Here is a 19,782-nt window from a genome sequence, read left to right as displayed (position 1 = left end):
CTAAAGGCAGCTTCTTCTGAGGCTTAGACAACTGCTAGAAGATTCTGCTACACTGAGTCAGTGTACTGAACTGTGGCTGCTAGATACGGTTTCAGACTGAGCAGGACACAGAAGAATACGACTCCTTCAGGGTCAGTTGCAGCCCCTTTTTGTGCCCATCGCATAACTACTGGTCACCTGGTAGTTTTGGCCCAAGGGCAATCAGGACTGAAACAAACCCAAACACTACTGGGGGTAACAAGGAACAATGGCCATAAGTTGACTGAGAGTAGATTCAGGCTAGATACCAGGAGGCACTATTTCACTGTCAGGGCGGCTAGGAGCTGGAACCAACTTCCAAGGAAAGTGGTGCTCGCCCCTACCCTGGGGGTCTTCAAAAGGAGGCTAGACAGCCACCTAGCTGGGGTCATATGACCCCAACATCCTTTCCTGCCCCATGGCAGGGGGTCGGACTAGATGATCTGCTTAGGTCCCTTCCGACCCTACCAACTATGAAACTAGAGTACTTTGGCACTAAGACCCTTCAAGGATGTCAACAAACTTCATCAAGAGTGGGTGTTTCCCCTATCTCATAATGGAAAAACAAAGTATGGAGTGTTACAGTAACTTGCCCAATCTAAAACAAAGCAGCCCTGAAACTGAACTTAGGTCTCCTAGCTCCCTGCTATACCCAATGTCTGAGATACAGCCAGAACATTGTAACAAATTTATCAGTCAAAATTTAGGTGCACTAGGAGAGATGTGCAAAACCAAGCCTGGGAGAGCACAGGGTGCTGTGGGCAAGAGAACAAAGGTCCGTTGGCACAACTCAGGAGTGGATGGACAAAGTTGTTGCAATACACTGGCTCAAACCAGCACTGCTTAGTCTAGTCCCTAATTTTTACGAGGTCTCAACTCATATGAACAATATAGCACCAGAACAACCCCCAAGTAATAAGCATCTCTCTAGCGTCTGTTCTTTAAGCACTACTTTGACCATTTGCTTTTCAACATTAGGCAAAAGGCAGCATTATCAAAGCCACAAAAATTGCTTTTGGGAGCTAAGGAGTAGAGAGACAGATAAACAAGGACACATACAGCCCTTATGTTCAGACCTACCTGACATCCCCTGCTTGGAGATCTGGCGGTCATAGATTTTCTTTTCCAGGGTGTAATCAGAAACCAGTCGGTAAATGTGGCAAGGCTTCTTCTGCCCATAGCGGTACACCCGACACACTGCCTGAGCATCATGGCACGGGTTCCAAGAAGCATCAAACACCACCACTCTGTTTGCTCCAATCAGGTTGACACCCAAACACCCAGCTCTTAAAACAAAAGCCAAATTTCAAAACATGCCACTGTTCTAAAGACTTTCATACTTGGCTGCTATCATGGCTAAGGAGCCCTTTGTGTATACAAGGCAAACACCACGACTTTGGTGGGGCTGTTCCTGCCTTAACTCCAAATGCATGGCTGCTCCCCATTGTGGATTCAAGCCGAGTTCTGTCTGATAAAACAGATGCGAACACCAAACCACAGGAGGAGCAAGAAAGAGGGGCTAGAAGAACTGAGGGGTGAGAACACTACCCTCCAGGGGAATGTAGGAATCTACAGTTACCAATATGTAAAATCTTAAGTCATCAGTTCCTCCCTGCCCCACTGCTCCTAGGAGATGGCGGACTTACCGAGTGGACAAAAGGAAGAGCCAAACAGAGCTGTTGCTGGGGTCATTGAATTGGTTAATCAATCGTTCTCTTTCTGAGGCAGATGTGCTGCCATCCAGTCCTAAGAAACAAAATCAGGGATACATTTAAAAAAAGCCACTTTTTACTTATGGCACACATCAGAACTAAACAGCTCCCATGCATATTTACAGTATCCACGCTGTAAAAAATGTCACCATCCTGGAGAATCGGTAGAGATTCAGCTAAGACAGAGGCTGTCAAGTCAATTCAGACACTTATACCAGTGCATCAGAGAAAGACCTTAGCTGTACCAGCTTGAACCCACATCTTCCCACTCAATGGGCTGCGCTCATCTACAGTGTTTAAACGCTACAAACAGGAGTCTGACATAGGTCAAGTTCCCCGGTGGGAGCATGGCTGAATAAGAAATGAGAAGCTGTAATTCACAAGAGTCCAATACATCATTAAAGCAATTTACAGAGTACCAGGTGCAAAGGCCCCAAATACCTGCTTATCTCTCACTGAGCTGCGAAAACAGGAACATAATGTAATGCACTGGCCAACCCCCACAGACCAAAAATAACATATCCCAAGGCAGGGCTGTCTACCTTCTACGTGAGTGAGAGCCACACTCTGCCCAGGCTCCTGGGCCCCACAAGCTCCACCTCTAGGACTAGGGTCAGGAAGCAGAAGTTGGAGGAGGGAGCAGGAGCCCAGAGATCATGGCCAAAGTATGAGCAGGAACCGCCAGCTGGCCAGCCCATTTCAAGAGATTCAGACAAAAAGAGTGCAAGAGCATGGTGCAACATGCAATCATGGGTAGAACTCACTCATGATGGACACATGCTGGTGGTACCCAGATCTTGAAGAATGAGAACAGGTTATTACACACCCAACTTGCTAACCAAGAGCAGTCAGGGGCACTTTGTTTATTCAGCTATTTAGAAATTCCTGTCACCCTGCTATATAGGACAGGCACTAAAATGGACAACACAGGCCTGAAGAGGATTCAAACAAGGGGGAGAATCTGCCACTATCAAAACAAGTAGTAAAACTATTCTAGAGGGGGATGGTTCTGGGCTGGGGGAAAGAACTAGGAAGTATGTAAATGCCAAGAAAAAAATGAAGATGAGGGCTTAGGAGTGACAGCTATGCTTGATAGCCAGATGTTAAACATACAATGGCCCCTAGGAACTGACACTGAGTTCTGGTCAAAGCTACTGTAAATGCATGCCCAAGCAAATAACCAGAACATGGATAAGCATGACATCTGCGTGCTTATAGGTAACCACAATCAAGCAGGGGGGGGAAATGGAGGTAACTGCTGCAACATCAAGATAATTAGCCCAGCAACAGAGAATCAACCAATGTCATACATGAAGCGAGGGGAACAGTCTGTACTTACTGTAATAGTTGATGTTTCGGATCCAGTTATGAACTCCTCCATCTGAACCTGCAGGATTGGGTATCTGTCTCTTTGCCAAGAACTCCTCAATGACAGATAACGTGGACAGGCTCTGGCTGAAAAACCAAGACCTCTGGCTCAGGAAAAAGGCCTCAACAGTGAAGCCAAGACACTAAAATGTCAGTTCCCCCCTTGCTAGCACTCTACCTGTAGCAAACAAGTTGGCCACAGTAAGGGCCAAAACCCCTTATTACTGAAATCTACAGGGATGATGAGGGTCAGAAATCAGCACAGAGAAACAGGATTTAACAAAACAATGAAAGAAAGGCAAAAACAAAGGGGAAAAATAATGGGCAGCTGCTAGACAGAAGATATCAGTTTTCTCTTATCCAATGGGTGATCTCCACATAAAATGACATTCCTTAACTACACCAGCATTCAGCAATTAAGGAGCATCCATCAATGCTGACTCTTACCTGAAAACCAAAATCTTGTCTCCAAGCTTTACACTCTCCTCAACCAAGTGGAACAGTAACACCATCTTGGGTGAGTTCTCCAAGACTCCAGTCTGGTAATCACAAAGGATGTCCTTGGCCTACAGAGAAACACTGTTTAGATGCATTTTTAAATGTGCATAAGAGGTTCCAGCCTGATGCATGAAATTCAGTAAATCCAATACAAACCCATGGAGTCAAATCTCCTCTCTCCCTCCCAAGGTCCAGATCTGAAGGGAATTACCTCTTCTCACCCTAATGCTGAGAGAAACCTGCCAGTAGCCCTGCCACTTGAATCCAGACACTACTAGCTTCCCTTTCATACCATCTGTGGCAGATAAGAGAAAGAAACGGTCTCTCGAGTGCCCTACAGGGCTCTTCAGACCAAAGCAATTCCTTGAATTACAGCTGAAAGTAAACAGGAGACTAGTGCAGCTGCCAGAGAATTCATGAAACGGATGAGAGGTTAACCAAGGGACTACTGCATTCTACAACCTGTACTTTCTAAAGGGTGGCAGCCTTGTGAAGAACTCCGTCTCACAGTGACAGAGGAGTAAGTAGTCTGGCATGGTCCAGGTCCAGGTCGAAAAAGAGACAGACATACAGAGAAACTACATGCAACCAAGTCAGGCCCAGACGAAGATCATCTCAGCCACTGCTCCAATCTGGAACTCAAGAAACTCCACTTTGCAAATCTCGGTGACAAAGAAAGGGACAAAACCTCTCAAATTCACTGACAGGAATCATCAGCTACCTCAAGATCTCTCACCCAGCCCACTAGTATCGCCTGTCTCATCCAGATTAATTGGGTCTACCAGCTCCCATCCTACTGATTCTCACCCAAGTCCTGGCCTCAGCTGTGGAGGGAAAAGGCACCAATTCTGAATTACCCAGGGCTGGTGAAAACTAGATATAAGCAGAGTGCCACCTGTAGACTGGGAGTGCAACAGCCTCATGATCCCCACTAACATCCCACATTTGTGCAAATCAAGGTGGACAGCAATACATATAATCATAACAGAGGTTTATCTTGGCTAAGAAGAAATTCCCAGAATTAAATGCAAGATCTCAGCTAGAGTGAAAAGACACTGCTACTTCCCACCTGTGAGCACTACCAGCAGTAACAAGGAATAATGGCCATAAGTTGGCTGAAAGTAGATTCAGGCTAGATATCAGGAGGCGATACTTCACAGTCAGGGTGGCTAGGATCTGGAACCAACTTCCATGGGAAGTGGTGCTCGCTCCTACCCTGGGGGTCTTCAAAAGGAGGCTAGATAATCACCTAGCCGGGGTTGTTTGACCCCAGCATTCTTTCCTGCCCATGATCTGCTCAGGTCCCTTCCGACTACAAACTATGAAGTTAATAGGGTTGTGCGAAGCTTCGGGTGCTGATTCAATTCAGAGGAAATCTGGCCCAATTTTGATTTAGAGAGCTTCGGTGATTCAGACAGTTCCCACCCGCTGCAGCAGGGAGCTGGACCCAGACTCCATGCCGGTAAGTAGGGGGCGGGGGAAGGGGGGCTGGAGGAGGAGGGAAGGGACCATGGGGGGACCCCTGCCAGGCCCCATCCCCTGCCTGCTCCCCCAGGCATCCTGAGTGCCCCCCAACCCACTCTCCCAGACCCACCCCTCATGGCTGCCCTGCCTGCCCCAGCTCCTGGTCCTTTAAAAAAAGCCCCTACTCACCGGCTGCTGCCAGGCAGGGGGGAAATCCCTGCTCCCCCATGCAGCGTGGGGCAATCTGCCACAAGCCCCCTGACCCCCGTCCCACTCTCCCAGCCCCCCCATGGCTGCCCTGCATGGCCCCAGCTCCGACCGTTTAAGAAAATAACACAAAAAAACCCTGCACACACAGTGGGGGGCAGCAGGAATCACCCCCTCCCACCAGCAGCCGGTGAGTGGGGGCTTTTTTTGTTTTGTTTTTTTAAAGGGCCAGGACCTGGGGTGGGCAAGGCATCCGTGGGGGGGCTGGGAGAGGGGGTGGGGGTCAGGGGGCTTGTGGCAGAGCCCCCCCACATGACATGGGGCAGTGGCAGGCAGCAGGGATAGCCCCACGCCAGGCAAGAGCCAGTGAGCGGGGGCTTTTTTTTCTTTCAAAAAGCTGAGAGGCAGGCAGGTGGGGCAGCCATTGAGAGCGGGCGAGGGTTAGGGTCTGTGTGATTCGGAGATTTGGCCGATTTGGCTGAATCAATTCGAGATGGTGATTCAAATCTCCAAATTGAATCACTGTCCCCCAAATTGTCTGAATCCAAATCCAAAGTGAATACTAGCCGCTTCACACAGGCTTATCAGTTAATAACTAGAAAACTCTCCCTTGGAGCAAACAAGCATCCAGACTATGTTTATTGAAAAACCTCAGAACTAAGGCTCTTGTGAGTTTTGGTACTTACCCACTCATACGTAACGACCTGATTTGCTCTTTCCTGAAAAGGATTGAAACCAACACTCTGGATGAACTTGCTGTTGGTTGCTTCTCCAATTGGTGATGCATTACTCTCTGTTTTGATTTTCATTCCCTGTGGCTGGCAGCGAGAATTGGTACTGGCTGTGCCAAGATCATCCACATCCAGGTCCTGCTCATTTGCCAGATTCTCCTTTTGCAGTGCTTCATACAGTACATCAGGGTGGTTCCAGATCTGAGATGTAAAGAAAAGGTAAAGTAAAACTGCACTGGAAGAAGCCCAGCCAAGAATGCCTGCGGATTTACAGCTTTCTGCATTTAGTCAAGGACAGTTTACCTGCAGGAATACTCCAGTACTTCACTAATGCAATTATTCCCCTCCAAAGTGAACTGGAAGGAAAAGTGTAAAGTGCCACAGATTAGGCAGTACTGACTGGATTAATAAAACTTGATAGCAAGGAGCCTGTTTTAGTACTCTTAAGTACCTCACAGTCTGCTAGCAGGGACATGTTAAAAATGCTACAAAAAGTTGAGTAGATTCTGATGAATGATCACAAAGAAAAATGATATGGTCATGATATAAAACAGATAACAGAAAACACAGATCTCATTACAATTAGTCTTCATTTTTTTTAAATTATTATTTTTAAGCCTCTTTGTGCTTGATGACAAAATACTACTTTACACACACACACACACACACACACGATGTTCTGGGAAATGCAGATTTTGTGATGAAGTAACTGAACTCTGATTCAGATCATCTGGGTGCAGTCCCTGGCTCTCCAACTATCTATCCTCTTGCCTGAATTGCAACAAGTCAATTAAACTCTGCATCTGAGTCTCAGATACAAATAATGCTACCACTGGCACACTGCGTTACATCATGCAGAGCAAATTCATGTACCACATTTGCTTGAACTGTTACAACTGATACTAATACCTATTCAAATTCCTTCCTAATCGGTTTATATAGACTCCAGCCTCTTCCCCACATACTGCAGGAATTCTTTACTTTTCTTGCCAAAAACCCACCTTACAACAGACACAGAAAGCCTTAAGTGGGTTCAGTCCCAGCCAGCCACTGTTGCCTGCATCCCGGAATCGGTTCATAAACTCTGTGTAAAGAGCCCGTTGGATCTTTGACAGACGCACTAAGATGACATGTTCCTCCTTAGAGGGAAGCTGAATCTTCAGCACATTGTGGCCTCGCCTGTGGAAGCAATAAAGGCAGATTAAGCAGAAGGAAAGGAATGTTCAGATCTATTTTCTCGGTGGCTACCTTCAGAGTACGATTTCAATTTCCTGCACCAGTTGACTACAGAGAAGAACTTCAACTGCCTCTGTGCTTCTAATGAAGGACACCTGTAATACACTGCAACTGAAGCAGAATAGAAGGAACGTTAAGCTCCATTACCAAGATCTAAAACATCACAATATTCCAGTGGAATGCATAATGTTAAGATGGGTGATGAAGGTCTTGCTTTCTATGGCGATAAAGCAGAAAGGATGGGCTTATGGTTGTAGTTCTACAGAAGAAATTAAGAGATCTTGTACCTATTTGTGGCTCTATCAGTGGCATGCTAAGCCTCTCTACCCAAAGCATGTGTTCATTCTGGAGCTCCAGATCCTCATTTGGAAAGAAGAGATTTTCTACCTCCATGCAGAGATATTGTAACATTTCTTTCATTAAGGAGCTAATAAAATCCATTCAGATCCTTGGATGGAAAATGCCACAAAAGTGGCATTGAGGGAAGATCAAGGCAGATTGAGGGAAGTTATTTCCGTCTATTCTGCACCGGTGAGGCCACATCTGGAGTACTGTGTCCAGTTTTGGGCCTGCCACCATAGAAAGGATGTAGACAAATTGGAGAGTGCCCAGCGAAGGACAGCAAAAATGGTTAGGGCCTGGGGGATATGACTTAAAAGGAGAGGCTCAGGAACTGTGCTTATTTAGTCTACGGAAGAGAAGACTGAGCAGGGATTTGATAGCACCTGAAGAGTGGTTGCAAAGCGGATGGAGCTAGACTGTTCTCAGGGGTGACAGATGACAGAACAAGGAGCAATGGTCTCAAGTTCCAGTAAGGGAGGTTTAAGTTGGATATTAGGAAAAACTCTCTCACTAGCAGGGTGGTGAAGCACTGGAACAGGTTACCTAGACAGCTGGTGGAATCTCCATCCTTGGGAGGTTTTTAAGGCTTGGCATGCCAAAGCCCTGGCTAGAATGATCTATTTGGAGATGGTCCTGCTTTGTGCAGGAGGCTGGACTAGATGACCTCCTGAGGTCCCTTTCAACCCTAATTTTCTATGATTTTAATTACCTGCTAAAAAACCAAAATGCATTTGGAACACCATGCTGCTAGAGATATTATTCTCTAACTTGGCCACTCCTATCAATATCACAGGAAGGCATTAGCATGAAAATTTACACCTTACACCTGTAACCAGAGGTAATGACAGTGGTAGCAAATGCAGTTAAATCAAAGGATACAAGCTAGTTCAATGCAACTGTTATATCTGCATAATTCTTCAGTCCCCCCTCCTCTACTCCTCCTTGAGGAAAACAAGAGCACCCATGGTAAAACCCAGGCTCCAAGAAAAAAAAGAAATATTAGCTGCTCCGAATACACAGTATGATCAAACAGGTTGTTTGCACAGATTAGACTGCTGGAAATGCGATGAGAACTCACCTCTGCACAAAGCCCTCCAGTAGACTATGCAGGACATGACTGCGGTACCTCATGAGACGAACATCTTGAGGAGTGCTGTCAATACACTGCCCGTTCAGGATGGGACGCTCAAACATGTTGCTGAACTCTTGCCGGGTGCCCAGGAAGTCAGGCCGGACAAAGTCTACCATGCACCAATACTCAATAAGGTTGTTCTGGAGCGGGTAGCCAGTCAGTACCACCCGTCGCCGGGAACGGATGTTCTTCAGGGCTTGGGAAGTGCTGGCATGGCAATTCTTTATCCGGTGTCCCTCATCACAGATAACCACATCCGGTCCAGGACGGGACAGAGCCTTCTCAATTCCTGAGAACAAAGGCACAAAGATAATCAGCAGCTATCTTAACAAAACTTAAAAATGAGAGTTAAAAAGCTCTACTTATTCATGGGAAGGCTCAGGGGCTAGGAAATGGCTCAGGGGCTAGGAAATGGGTTACAGAGCCACTGGCTCCAGGCAGCCCAGGCTTGCAATGACCAGAAGTCATCATATCTCTTGCATCTATTCAGTAGCTGAGGTGAAGTGATTTGGGCATCTCAGTCCAGTTCCTAGTAGCCATCCTACACACAAATTCACAGCAAAAGATACTAACTGGCTCTCTTATTTGCAGTCTCACCAGAAAAGTCAAGGACTTAATGGGACCTAAACATCCTTTTGGTCCTGAAAAAGTGATCCTTTCCATATTAGGATGAGGCCAACAGACAGCCCAGCTTTGTGTTTACTCTACATTAGGTGTGTGCGAAATGGGCCCTCTTCAAAGCTGATTCGGTTTTGGCCCGAATTAGGGACAGTGATTCGATTCGTTGATTCAGATCACTGTCCCCAAGTCAATTCGGCAGAATCCGAATCTGAAGATTCGATGCTGATGAATCAGACACAACTTTAAAAGTTTTTTTCTACATACCTTGAGGTAGCAGGCGCAGCTTGTGATCGCTGCGATGCTGGGACACATGGAGCATCTCACAGGAGTGCAGGGGGCCCTCCACATGCTCGGCGGCAAACCCGGAAGTGGACGGGAAATCTGCCAGGAAGCATGCTGGGGGACCCCTTGCATCTCCCTGGCTCAGCAATCAGCCACGGGGGGACCCTGGGTACCCCCACCAGACCCAGGAGGCACCAGTCGCTGAGCATGGGTGGCTTGGGGGGGGGGAGGGCCCCACTGCATGCTCCCCAGTGGATCCAGAAGTGGACCGGAAGTGCTTCTGGTCCACTTCCGGGTCTGCTGCCAAGCACGCTGGGGAGCCCCCTGCGCTCCAGTGGAACACTCTACGCACCCCAGCATCACAGCATTCATGAGCCCCTGCTACCTAGAGGTATGGAGAAAAAACATTTAAAGCTGTCTCTATGTCCGAATCTCTGAATCTTTCCAAATTGTTTCAGACGGTTCCCATTTGATTCAGAGAGATTAAAGGGTCCTCCGATTCAATTTGGATTTGGAGATTCAGCCACTGAATCGGGCTGAATCTCCACCAAATCGAATAGGGGACCAAAGCTTCACACAGCCCTACCCTATATGTGAAACTAGCACTCTCTCTCCAATACCCTATTGCTCATGCTAATTTGATAAAGAAGACACACATGAAGCAACTCTAAGCAAAGACATCCACTGTGTTGAGGGTAACAACCTGTTAACACCACTGCCCATGCACTATGAATTGTTCTGAGCTTTAAAGAGCAGCCATTCATGGAGATGGTCAGCTATGGACCATCTCCAGGAGTTAGCATACTGGCCCAATCCAATACAAGAGAGGAGAATGTTTCCTGTTACGGCTGGCTTCTTACCTTTCAGAAGCTCCTGCTGTCGGTCTTCCTCATCCAAGTCAATAATGACAGGGCCAGCTTGTTTCTTTGTTTTCTTCTTTCTGCCAGTGGCAAAGGACTTCTTCAGGGAGAGGAGACGATACATCTCATACCCCATCAGCAGTACTCCACCCTCCGTTACCCAGTCATTCACCACTTTTGCACGGGCAGCTGTTGTCCTATAAAAAAGTAGATAGAATGAAACCTGTGCTTTTGCTATAGCTAGCTTCACCAAAAGGGATGCCTGATGGAGTTTGGCAGGAAAGAGTCAACTGAAACATTTTCCAACACTACACCAAATAAGCAGATGCACACAGTGACATTCTTTTATATGAAGACTGTCTGTCCTTTAACATGAAGCAGCTCCATTTGCCTAAGGAATGGCATGATTAGCCTCCAAAGTGTGTACTCGCCATAAACAAAACACAGCACCTCCTATATGGCACTGCATAATTAGCACTAGCTCTGGCATTTGTTTTCCTCATCACACTGGAAGAGAGGAAACATACAAGTGAGCCAAGAACCATGATGAAAGAGAGTATAAATATGGAACAGGAAGAGAGAAATTAACATTAAAATGGTGCACCCAGTAAAAGGTGCACCATTTCCACGTACTACAATCCTTATCTAAGAAGGTATATTGCATATGTACAGAGGAACAAATGCTGCAATAGTGCTACAGTGCCCTCAATAATACAACTCCACAAGAAGCAGATTAAGACTGCCAGAAGGGTAATAGGCACTTACTTGTGTTCATCATTCAGGATATGGACTTTGAAGGTACGGGGCTGAATCTCTTCTGGATTATAATCAGCAGGAAGGGTTTCAGGTGCAGGGAGCCACATGTTGAATTCAGCTAGCCAGTTCTGGAGAGTGTTCACCTGAAGGGGATAAAGGGCACCCATGGATGGGTCAGTGAAATACACCATACACCAGTTAATTTAGCTACTTAAACACTCAGGAGCCAGAATGTCAAACACAGAAACAGAACCTGGGAATCCCATCCAACTGGGCTTGGAAAGAAAGTGTGGGCCATGGAATCTATCTTTAAAGACATAGGAAATGAAAGTGGGAATGAAGGACAAATTAACCCCATTTCCAGAAAAGCAAAGCCCAAATTGGTGGCTACTTACAGGTACAATAGCAAGGACTGTCTTTGCCTCTGTGTGCCGGAACAGTACATCCAAGAAAGAAATCACTTGAATGGTCTTCCCCAGCCCCATGCTATGGGCTAAGATGCACCCGAACCCACTGCTGGTTTTAAATCTCTCCAGTGATTCCACCAGGTTATCATACAGAAACCGGATCCCGCCAATCTAGAATGAATAATGGAAGTGTTGCCAAAAAGATGGTAGGAAATAACAAAATAGGTACATACCTACAGAAAGAATAAACTCTGTGCGTGTACACACACACACACACACACAGGGGGGCATTTCAGATTTCCTGTACTATTTTAAAGATAGGCTCAACTGTTAGAGATTATTAAGCTTTCAGAAAAAATGATTCTAACTGTTCCAACATCAATTCAGAATCTAAAGGGTCTGTTTTGGTTCTTGATGATTTGATAAAATAATGTTCATCCAAACATGAAAGGAAAGTAAAAGTACCTCTCTGGTCTTTCCTTCATATTACAGCAATGCCAAAACACATCAAGAAACCTGTCAGAGCATCAATGTAAATTCTAATAATTCTAAAATATTTTACCTTTGACAGCTGAAGAAATTCAGTTTACAAATCGTGAAGTTAGAAGCAAGGATGGACATTCTTATTACTACATGTTCTAACATTGCATCAGCATAAGCTCAAGGGACTGAGGAGTTGATAATCCTACTCATCAGATAACAGTAACCAAAGAAATATATAGCCAAAACCCTTATTTAAGTTCTTTCCATCATTCAACTGTCTGCACTGGCCACCACACAAATCCTGACCCACAGCCATCATGGAAGATACGCTATCTATAGCTCCACTACAACAAACTCATAGCATGGAATTCAGCTCCTAGGATAAATAACAGGTCTCACTGAAATCATTGTATGTGCTGAGCCTAGGCTTCCTGTACCTGGTGAGGCTTCACTGCACGTGCAAGCTGTGGAGCTAGAAAAATGTCCTCTTCATTTGGTGGATGGTTGATGTTGATAATGACTTGCCCCAGAGCATCAGACTGATTTAAGGCATCATTCACATGAGCACCACTGCTCTCTTCAGTACCATCATCCTCCCCCTCATTGGCAGAGTCACTGCTGTCCACAATCTGGAGGGCATCGTCTTCTCCTGAACTCAATTCTATCACTTCTGTAAAAGCAACCAAACGGGCAGAGAAGGGTGTTAACTTCTCCCAAGGGTAGGCCATGACTGGAAACAACCTATCTTTCTGGAATTCTGAAAATGGCATCACCCCAATGCTTGCAAATCTCATTTTCATCTACTCGACGGCCCCATTTTTTTCTAGTGGCAGAAGATATGTATAGGCACCTCTTCCCATCAGGGCAGTGCATAAGAATGGATTTAGGCTGCTCCAAAGCACTTTGTCTTAAAGTTTTTCCTCTTCTCCCTCCCAATTTTCTCAACCCCAATATGCACTTTACCTACCTACAATGCTGCTCTACAACCCCCCTTCTCTTCCCAAGGAAAGCAACTTGAATACAAAATTGGAGTTGTATATGGAAGTCAAATTATATCTCATTTCAACAAGAGATTACACCCAGCAATTCCTGCTGTATATTTGAATATTCAAATACTGTTTATAGCCTATGCCTGGCAGGAGTTACTTCTTCATATGTGCACTAAGCAAAATAAATGCGCCATTCTCTAAAAAAAAAAAAAAAAAAAAGGAAATAATTTACAGACTGCCTGTTCAACCAAGTTTAAAACAGGTTTGTCTGGGACTAAGCTAGCAGAATCAACCTTATATTAAAAAGAAATCTTAAGAGTTAAGATTTGGAGCTATTTACATCTGGATTCTGGCTGCATGAAACAAGGGACTCAGGGTTGAATAGCAGAGCAATATAAATAGTAGTGGGAGAAGCAACAGGTTGGTTGCAAGCCTTACCATCTTTAGTGCTATTTTTTCCTTTTGTGTCATCTTCACTGCCACTGCTGCTGCTATCCAAGCAGATCACTTCCTCAGCTAGGACCTGAGGGGGAAGCTGGGTGGCCTCCGCTGTTCTCAACACTATTTCCTCTTTTTGTGTAGAGCAAACAATAATAAGCAATTAATAATAATGAGAAAGGGGGAAAAAAACTGTACAGTCAAGTCAATACTAATTTCTAATTTTGCTTCAGTTGCTTAGCCCTGAAACTTTCCATGAACTTTCCACTGCTGTTTCAAGATTCCTGGGTTGCAATTTGTTTTCCATTCTCAGTCTCTCCTTAAACAATGATCCAGTCACTGGTGGAACGTTCCCTATTGCATGCTATTCATCATTCAGGTGCCAAAACACCTGAGAAAAACAGGTCTCTCTCTTGAATATTTAATGTCATTCAACATGGAAAAGATTTCCTTTTCATTAATTCTATTGTTTTTCTCTATACTGAAGATATAACACAAGTTCTGAGGGACTAGCAACTACCTTTTGTTGCAATAATAGCATACCACACCCCAGAAAGGATTTTCACTGACTGGGACACATCTAAGTGTCCCATGTGAAGAAAAGAACTGGCTGGGGCCAGCCTCTGTGACTTAGGAAATGGGCCCCTTTTCCTGGAGCTGCAATCTTATCCTCAATAATTAAAGGTTTCATTTTAAAAAGTAAATAATAATAATTTCACAAACCCTTAAAAATATTTGTTAATAACACTAAAACAATTAACAGACCTTAAAATGACAATTCTGGTCTACACAGTTGTCTGCAGGCTGCCTGAAAAAAATAACTCCAAGAGTTTTGAACTGCCCCACTCATCTTGATGGGGTGTTAATCCTGAAGCCTGATCACAGTCTTTTACATGTCTATACTGCCCAACATCTTACTACTAGTCAAAATATGACTATTTGGACAGTGTTCTGAGAGTCGTGATTAGTATTTGAATCTGGAGAAGGCAAAGTGGTTTGTCAGGGAGAAAACTGTTCTCTTCCTGTTCAGCACCTCTTGCACTGATTGTAACCCACAACGCTCACCTGAAAGGAACTCAAGAGGTACAGTAGGGATGCTAGTTGGATAGTCCTTCCTCTGCTGCTCTAGCCGTTTTCTTCTCTCTAGCTCCTCCTGCTGGGCTGCTTTTGTCACAGCCTCCAACTGGTCCTCCCGCAGAAGTTTTCTGAACACGAGCAAACACAGAAATTACTACTTTCTTATACTGGAAGAAGCTATCCTAAGAAAACTACGGTGGTTTCACAGCTGGTCCCAAAAAGGAATGCCAAACTCTAAAAAGTCTAAGTTCCAGAGGCTAAAAAGGTCATAGCCAAAAGCTCAACGTAACCACTGATTTATGGGAATGCTGTTCACTCCCTTAACTGCAGGGAAGTAGGACTGTTATGTAAGGAAGAGGTGGGAGTATGGCAAGGACAAAATGCTGGATGGATGGGAAAGGCAACTGAGTGATGCCGACTGACTCAGCTAGAAGCAGTAGTCAGTTGGTGTGAAAGTCTCTCTCAGTAAGGGGGGAGGCAGGAAAGGTTGGTGGTGCTTCTAGAGTATTATAGTCCACAAACAGCACTGATGCACAAAAGGAGATACGTTAGGAGACAAAGGGCCAGTTTACACAAAAAACCCTTAGCTAAAGAACAAACAAGTTCTTTCAAGTTATTTTAGTCCGCTCCCAGTCTTTTCAGGAAACATGACCTCCTCTGAATTAACATACTCATTTCAAGCATTTCTCTGAGGGGTCCTATTATTACTATTAAAAGGTAATTATATAAATAAACTTTCAAAAATATTTTTCCTTTTCATGTTACTTAAAAAAATGTCAGATCTGAGGTCTGGAGACTGAAGTCTTCTCTCTAGGAGACAAGTACAGCATGCGCACTGGCCTTGCAAAGTGCCAACACACTCACATGGCAGTTCATTCTAGCCCTCTTATGAGTTACAGTGTCTTGATATCCACAGTCCATTCCATCATGGTTCCTCCAGTTAATTAGTGCCAATCGCATTATGAACCAGACAGAAGCCACCAATTTTTTTTTTTTTTAATATACAAGCAACTGTGCAGCCATTAGCTGGTGTAAAATTCCATTTTGATTCGTCCGATCTTTAATGATTTACATGAAACTTCTTCTGTTCTGTGACAGGATGTAAGGCTGTAAGCATGGACCTAAAAAAAGTCTCAAATTACTATGTTATAAAATGAAGAGAAAATGGATGCACAACTTAAGTTACCAGTTATGACCCTAGCAGTCCTGCAAAACAGGGATCTAAGTGCAGGGAAGGGATATATTTTAGACAACTTGCAATATCATCAGCTCTGGCAGGAAACATAAAAATATAACGTGTGTGTGTAGGGGGGGGGTTACATTTCTCTTCTGGGATCTCAAACAGTTCACACTTCAACAGCAACTCTGCACTTCAGTGTACTAGTGCAGACTGAATGTGGGTCTTTGCTGCTTAAAACCACAGCATTTCGCCAGCAAAGCCCTTGGGTTGCAAGGAAAACTTGTGGCAGGTCTAGAAGTTATACAAATACAAATTGATAGACTCCATTTCCATCCCACCATGAAGATTCTGGGACCCTCCTGTTCTACTGTTGCTCACCTAATGTTCCTCCTCATGTGAGAAGGTTTCTGAGCCCTCTTCTTTTTGGTGTCCTCAGAGGCCAGGCCCTTGTGCTGGTTCTGTAAGAGTCGCTCTGCCCGCTTGCTCTGAGATGAGGTAGTTGAAGTAGAGCGTTGCCATTCCCCATCCTCATTGTGTTGAATATGGTCATTACTGAACACAGCTTCCTGGGGCTGGTCTGAAAAAAAAAAGAGTGAAAGTGAGTTGGAAACAATGATCCAGAGCGTTAGTCAGTTTTTACATAACTGTTTACCACGGCATGAACTGAAAGCACAACTGGAATCTTTATTCTGCTTCTAGCTCACTAGTAGTATGTAGATTTTAGGCCAACATTGTGAAGTAACTTTTTACAATTGCAGATGCTACTGAATACAGTCCTAAATCTGTACAGTGAAGAATTTACTTCCTGGGACAGAGAAAACTGCACTATTTAAAAAAAAAAAAAAAAAAAAAAGACTTAGAAGAACTAAACTGTAGTACCATGACAAGAAAAATGTCGACCGGTTTTTAATTCGCACAGTGGCCAGGTTAAGGACAGATTAGGAGAAAGAGGGCGGCAAAAATGCAGCCCCAAATTCTTTTCTCTGCCTCCTGACACTGGAGCACAGACAGGATTTCCATCTCAAAAACTGCAAACTGAGATCAAACATGGGTCCTTGGTCCAAACAGCATAACAGCTTCCAACACAGCCCCCATTTAATCCTACATTCAAGCAAAGGCTCTTTTAAAAAGCAACAAAGGTACAGGACTATACAGGTCAGTCGCATCATACACTCATTTAACTTGCACGAATTCAACTATATGCAGGGTGGGGGGGGCGGGGCCTGAGTCTGCACACGGTGCTGTCACTTACCTAGAGGCCCAACCACCACCACGCTGCCAGCAGTGACTGCCTCTGCCTCCAAAACCTCCCGCTGCCGCCATGGAGCTGTGCCCGGAGCTGTGTGGCCGGCTGCCGGCCAGCAGCAGCAGCGTGGTGGTGGCGGGTGGCACGCAGCCATCCCTACCACCACCCCGCGCTGTGCCGCTGCTGCCGGCCGCACAGTTCTAAGCACGGCTCCGCGGCAGCAGCAGGAGGTTTTGGAGGCAGAGGCAGTCACCGCTAGTCAAATCACTGGCACGGTAATACATGATTTGACTATACGCAATTTTCGCCTTACGCGCTGACTTTAGAACGTAACCCCTGCATAAGATGCGACTGACCTGTATTATCTTTCCATAACCATTTGCTTTTTCTTATATCCTCCCATCTTCAAGACACCTCATCACCAGGGACTTGTTTCAGCAGCATAAAACTACATAAAAGTGACATATTGTTCTGACATTTAATTCTACACTACACTGTTAATAGGGAAGCTCACACCAGTGGCACAGAACAGGGACATGCTTCTGTCCAAATGTTTCACTCTTAAAAGGTGGATTCCAACAAGCTTCATAAAAGCAACACGCTCAACTCAGTGTTCTATGAAACCCTGCTCAATCTTAAAAACCAGAAGTGGCCTGCTCCCCAAATTGTGCTCCATGCTATTTCCCAAATATACAGAATTAAATCACAGTAAAAGTCACTTAAGAAAGGATCTTCTTTGGAAGATAAAGGAGGGGGGGGGGGCAGGGCAGGGGATAGGGAGGCACCAAGAAGAAAAATATATTCAAGGGCAAATCTATCTAGAGAAGCAATATGCTCAGTGACACCAGTACCTTTGGAAACAACAGGAGTACCCTCTGAAGAGGAGCTGACTGTCACAGAGGATGCAACAGTATAACCGGTCATGAATACAGCACTAGATGCTACTACACAAATATGCTTATTGCTTCAGTCCTACCACTATTTTCACGCACTTATAGTGCTTGGGGACCCCGGCTTTAATTTCCTCCCTGAGCCAAGGGAGCAGCTTTGCAAGTTCAGTGCAGCTAACATTATAGCTCCCAGAGTAACTGGTGCTTACACTCACCCTACACCAGAGTTCATACCAACTTTCTGAACACGATGATGGGTCTCAATGTGCAAATGAGCTGAGAATGAGCTAGTTTCTACAAATATCAGTACTGCCAGGCCCCTTCGATGCTGAAAAAAAATAAGTGTTGACAGATATCAACAGCAGGTACAGCTGACTCCATGACAAACAGAGTATTGTTACAAATGCAGACGGACAAACGGGCTCATTTTCTAGAACAGACAGGGCATTACTGACGCAGGCCTCCTTATACAAAAAGGCTTCACAGAACAAGTATTGCATTACTTTTAGAGGCAGAAATCTGTGCTAGCTATAAAATCCAGTTTCCTGGGCTTCCCAGACACGAGTTCTGCCATTTGAGCTAAAGATGCATTTCAGTCACATTACCCACAATTCTTTAACTTTTTTCCCCTCTTGATTCACAGTTATATAACTTGATCAAAAGATTGGATGAAATAGGGCCAAGGGAAGCAGTAACAGTGGCACACGTGATCATAATCTACAGGATGAGTCATTAAACCAGTGATTTACCAGAGCCAAACAAAGCCATCTCAACCGGAGCCCCTGGGACCTTGAAAATAAACGAGTGAGAACATGAAGTCATCTTCATTTTGGAGAGGAAGCCACCTCCTTCCACCCCCTGACAATTACTGATGTAATTACCCTTTATACTGGCTCTTCTCTACCCTACTGCCGGGAAAAGGTGCATCAGGACAAATCTGACTTGGTAGTAAAATCCAGGGTTAAACACAGGGGGAATGTGGTAGCTTTATATTCATTTCCAATGTGTTCCTCCAAGCTTCACCCAGTCTCACTGCACAATTACTTTGGTCTCTCCACTTTCCTTCCACTCTTCCACATTTTCTCTATATGCTGACGCAACAGCACAAGACCTGGGGCCAAGCACAGTTTAGAAAAAACCCACACAGGTCTACTTTACCCAGAATTTTAATCTGAAAACATGATTTAGCCTTGCCCATTTGAATGGTCAAACCAGAATCTTGTTCAGTCCTAACCATATGTGAGTTGGTTGTTAAAATGTGGGTGTGTACCTTATGCATACAAGTCCTATGGTGTGGACCACAGTGCATATATAAGACAGTATACATAGTATATACCCATCTAGACAATTAGGTCTAAATTAGGGACTTTAGCAAAAATGGATTTCACCAATTCAGCTAAGTGCGATTAAAGCAAGGAGCCATAACATGGCAAGGTTCCTGTGGGTTAGATCCATTTTAAAATGTTAAGCAAGCTGTTTTTCAGACAGGGTTAACTAACACTATGGTAAAAATCACTAGGCGCTACAGGTGTCCTGGACACTATGCGCTACTGGTGTTCTGTCTATGTTACAGATCCTAATAGCAGTAAGACCTGTACAGATGAGCTGCCATTAGAACTAGTGGAGATTTATTTTATTATGTTCTTCAGTGAAGACATGGCTTCAGTGTTTACTACATACAAACAGCAAGACTGAACAAGGCATGGCAGTGATTCTTATCACATTATTTGTTCATGCCTGTTAAAATGAAACAAAACAGTGACAGCACTATACTGAAAACTAAGACCCCCTAACAGAGGTTCACTTTATAACGTGATGGGAATTAGGCCTGTGCGAAGCAGCTAG

General features: G+C 44.8%; 1 protein-coding gene across 4 annotated transcripts in view; it reads right to left on the bottom strand.

Moving 5' to 3' along the window:
• The window catches only part of RAD54L2 (RAD54 like 2), a 100,387-nt gene that overhangs the window by 9,170 nt on the left and 71,435 nt on the right, over positions 1–19,782 (bottom strand). For all 4 annotated transcript variants that reach the window (XM_059715404.1, XM_059715403.1, XM_059715402.1 and 1 more), the window contains 14 exons: positions 16,180–16,378; positions 14,610–14,749; positions 13,545–13,676; positions 12,555–12,787; positions 11,623–11,805; positions 11,237–11,370; positions 10,472–10,668; positions 8,655–8,997; positions 7,000–7,177; positions 5,954–6,199; positions 3,546–3,664; positions 3,070–3,185; positions 1,665–1,764; positions 1,099–1,304 (listed from right to left, as the gene is read on the bottom strand). In XM_059715404.1, coding sequence (XP_059571387.1) covers positions 1,099–1,304; positions 1,665–1,764; positions 3,070–3,185; positions 3,546–3,664; positions 5,954–6,199; positions 7,000–7,177; positions 8,655–8,997; positions 10,472–10,668; positions 11,237–11,370; positions 11,623–11,805; positions 12,555–12,787; positions 13,545–13,676; positions 14,610–14,749; positions 16,180–16,378 — 2,526 coding nt within the window. The remainder of the gene's footprint in view (positions 1–1,098; positions 1,305–1,664; positions 1,765–3,069; positions 3,186–3,545; positions 3,665–5,953; positions 6,200–6,999; positions 7,178–8,654; positions 8,998–10,471; positions 10,669–11,236; positions 11,371–11,622; positions 11,806–12,554; positions 12,788–13,544; positions 13,677–14,609; positions 14,750–16,179; positions 16,379–19,782) is intronic.

Source organism: Alligator mississippiensis, chromosome 12, assembly GCF_030867095.1.
Source record: "Alligator mississippiensis isolate rAllMis1 chromosome 12, rAllMis1, whole genome shotgun sequence".
NCBI classification, from domain to species: domain Eukaryota; kingdom Metazoa; phylum Chordata; order Crocodylia; family Alligatoridae; genus Alligator; species Alligator mississippiensis.
This window is presented reverse-complemented; position numbering and strand designations above follow the sequence as displayed.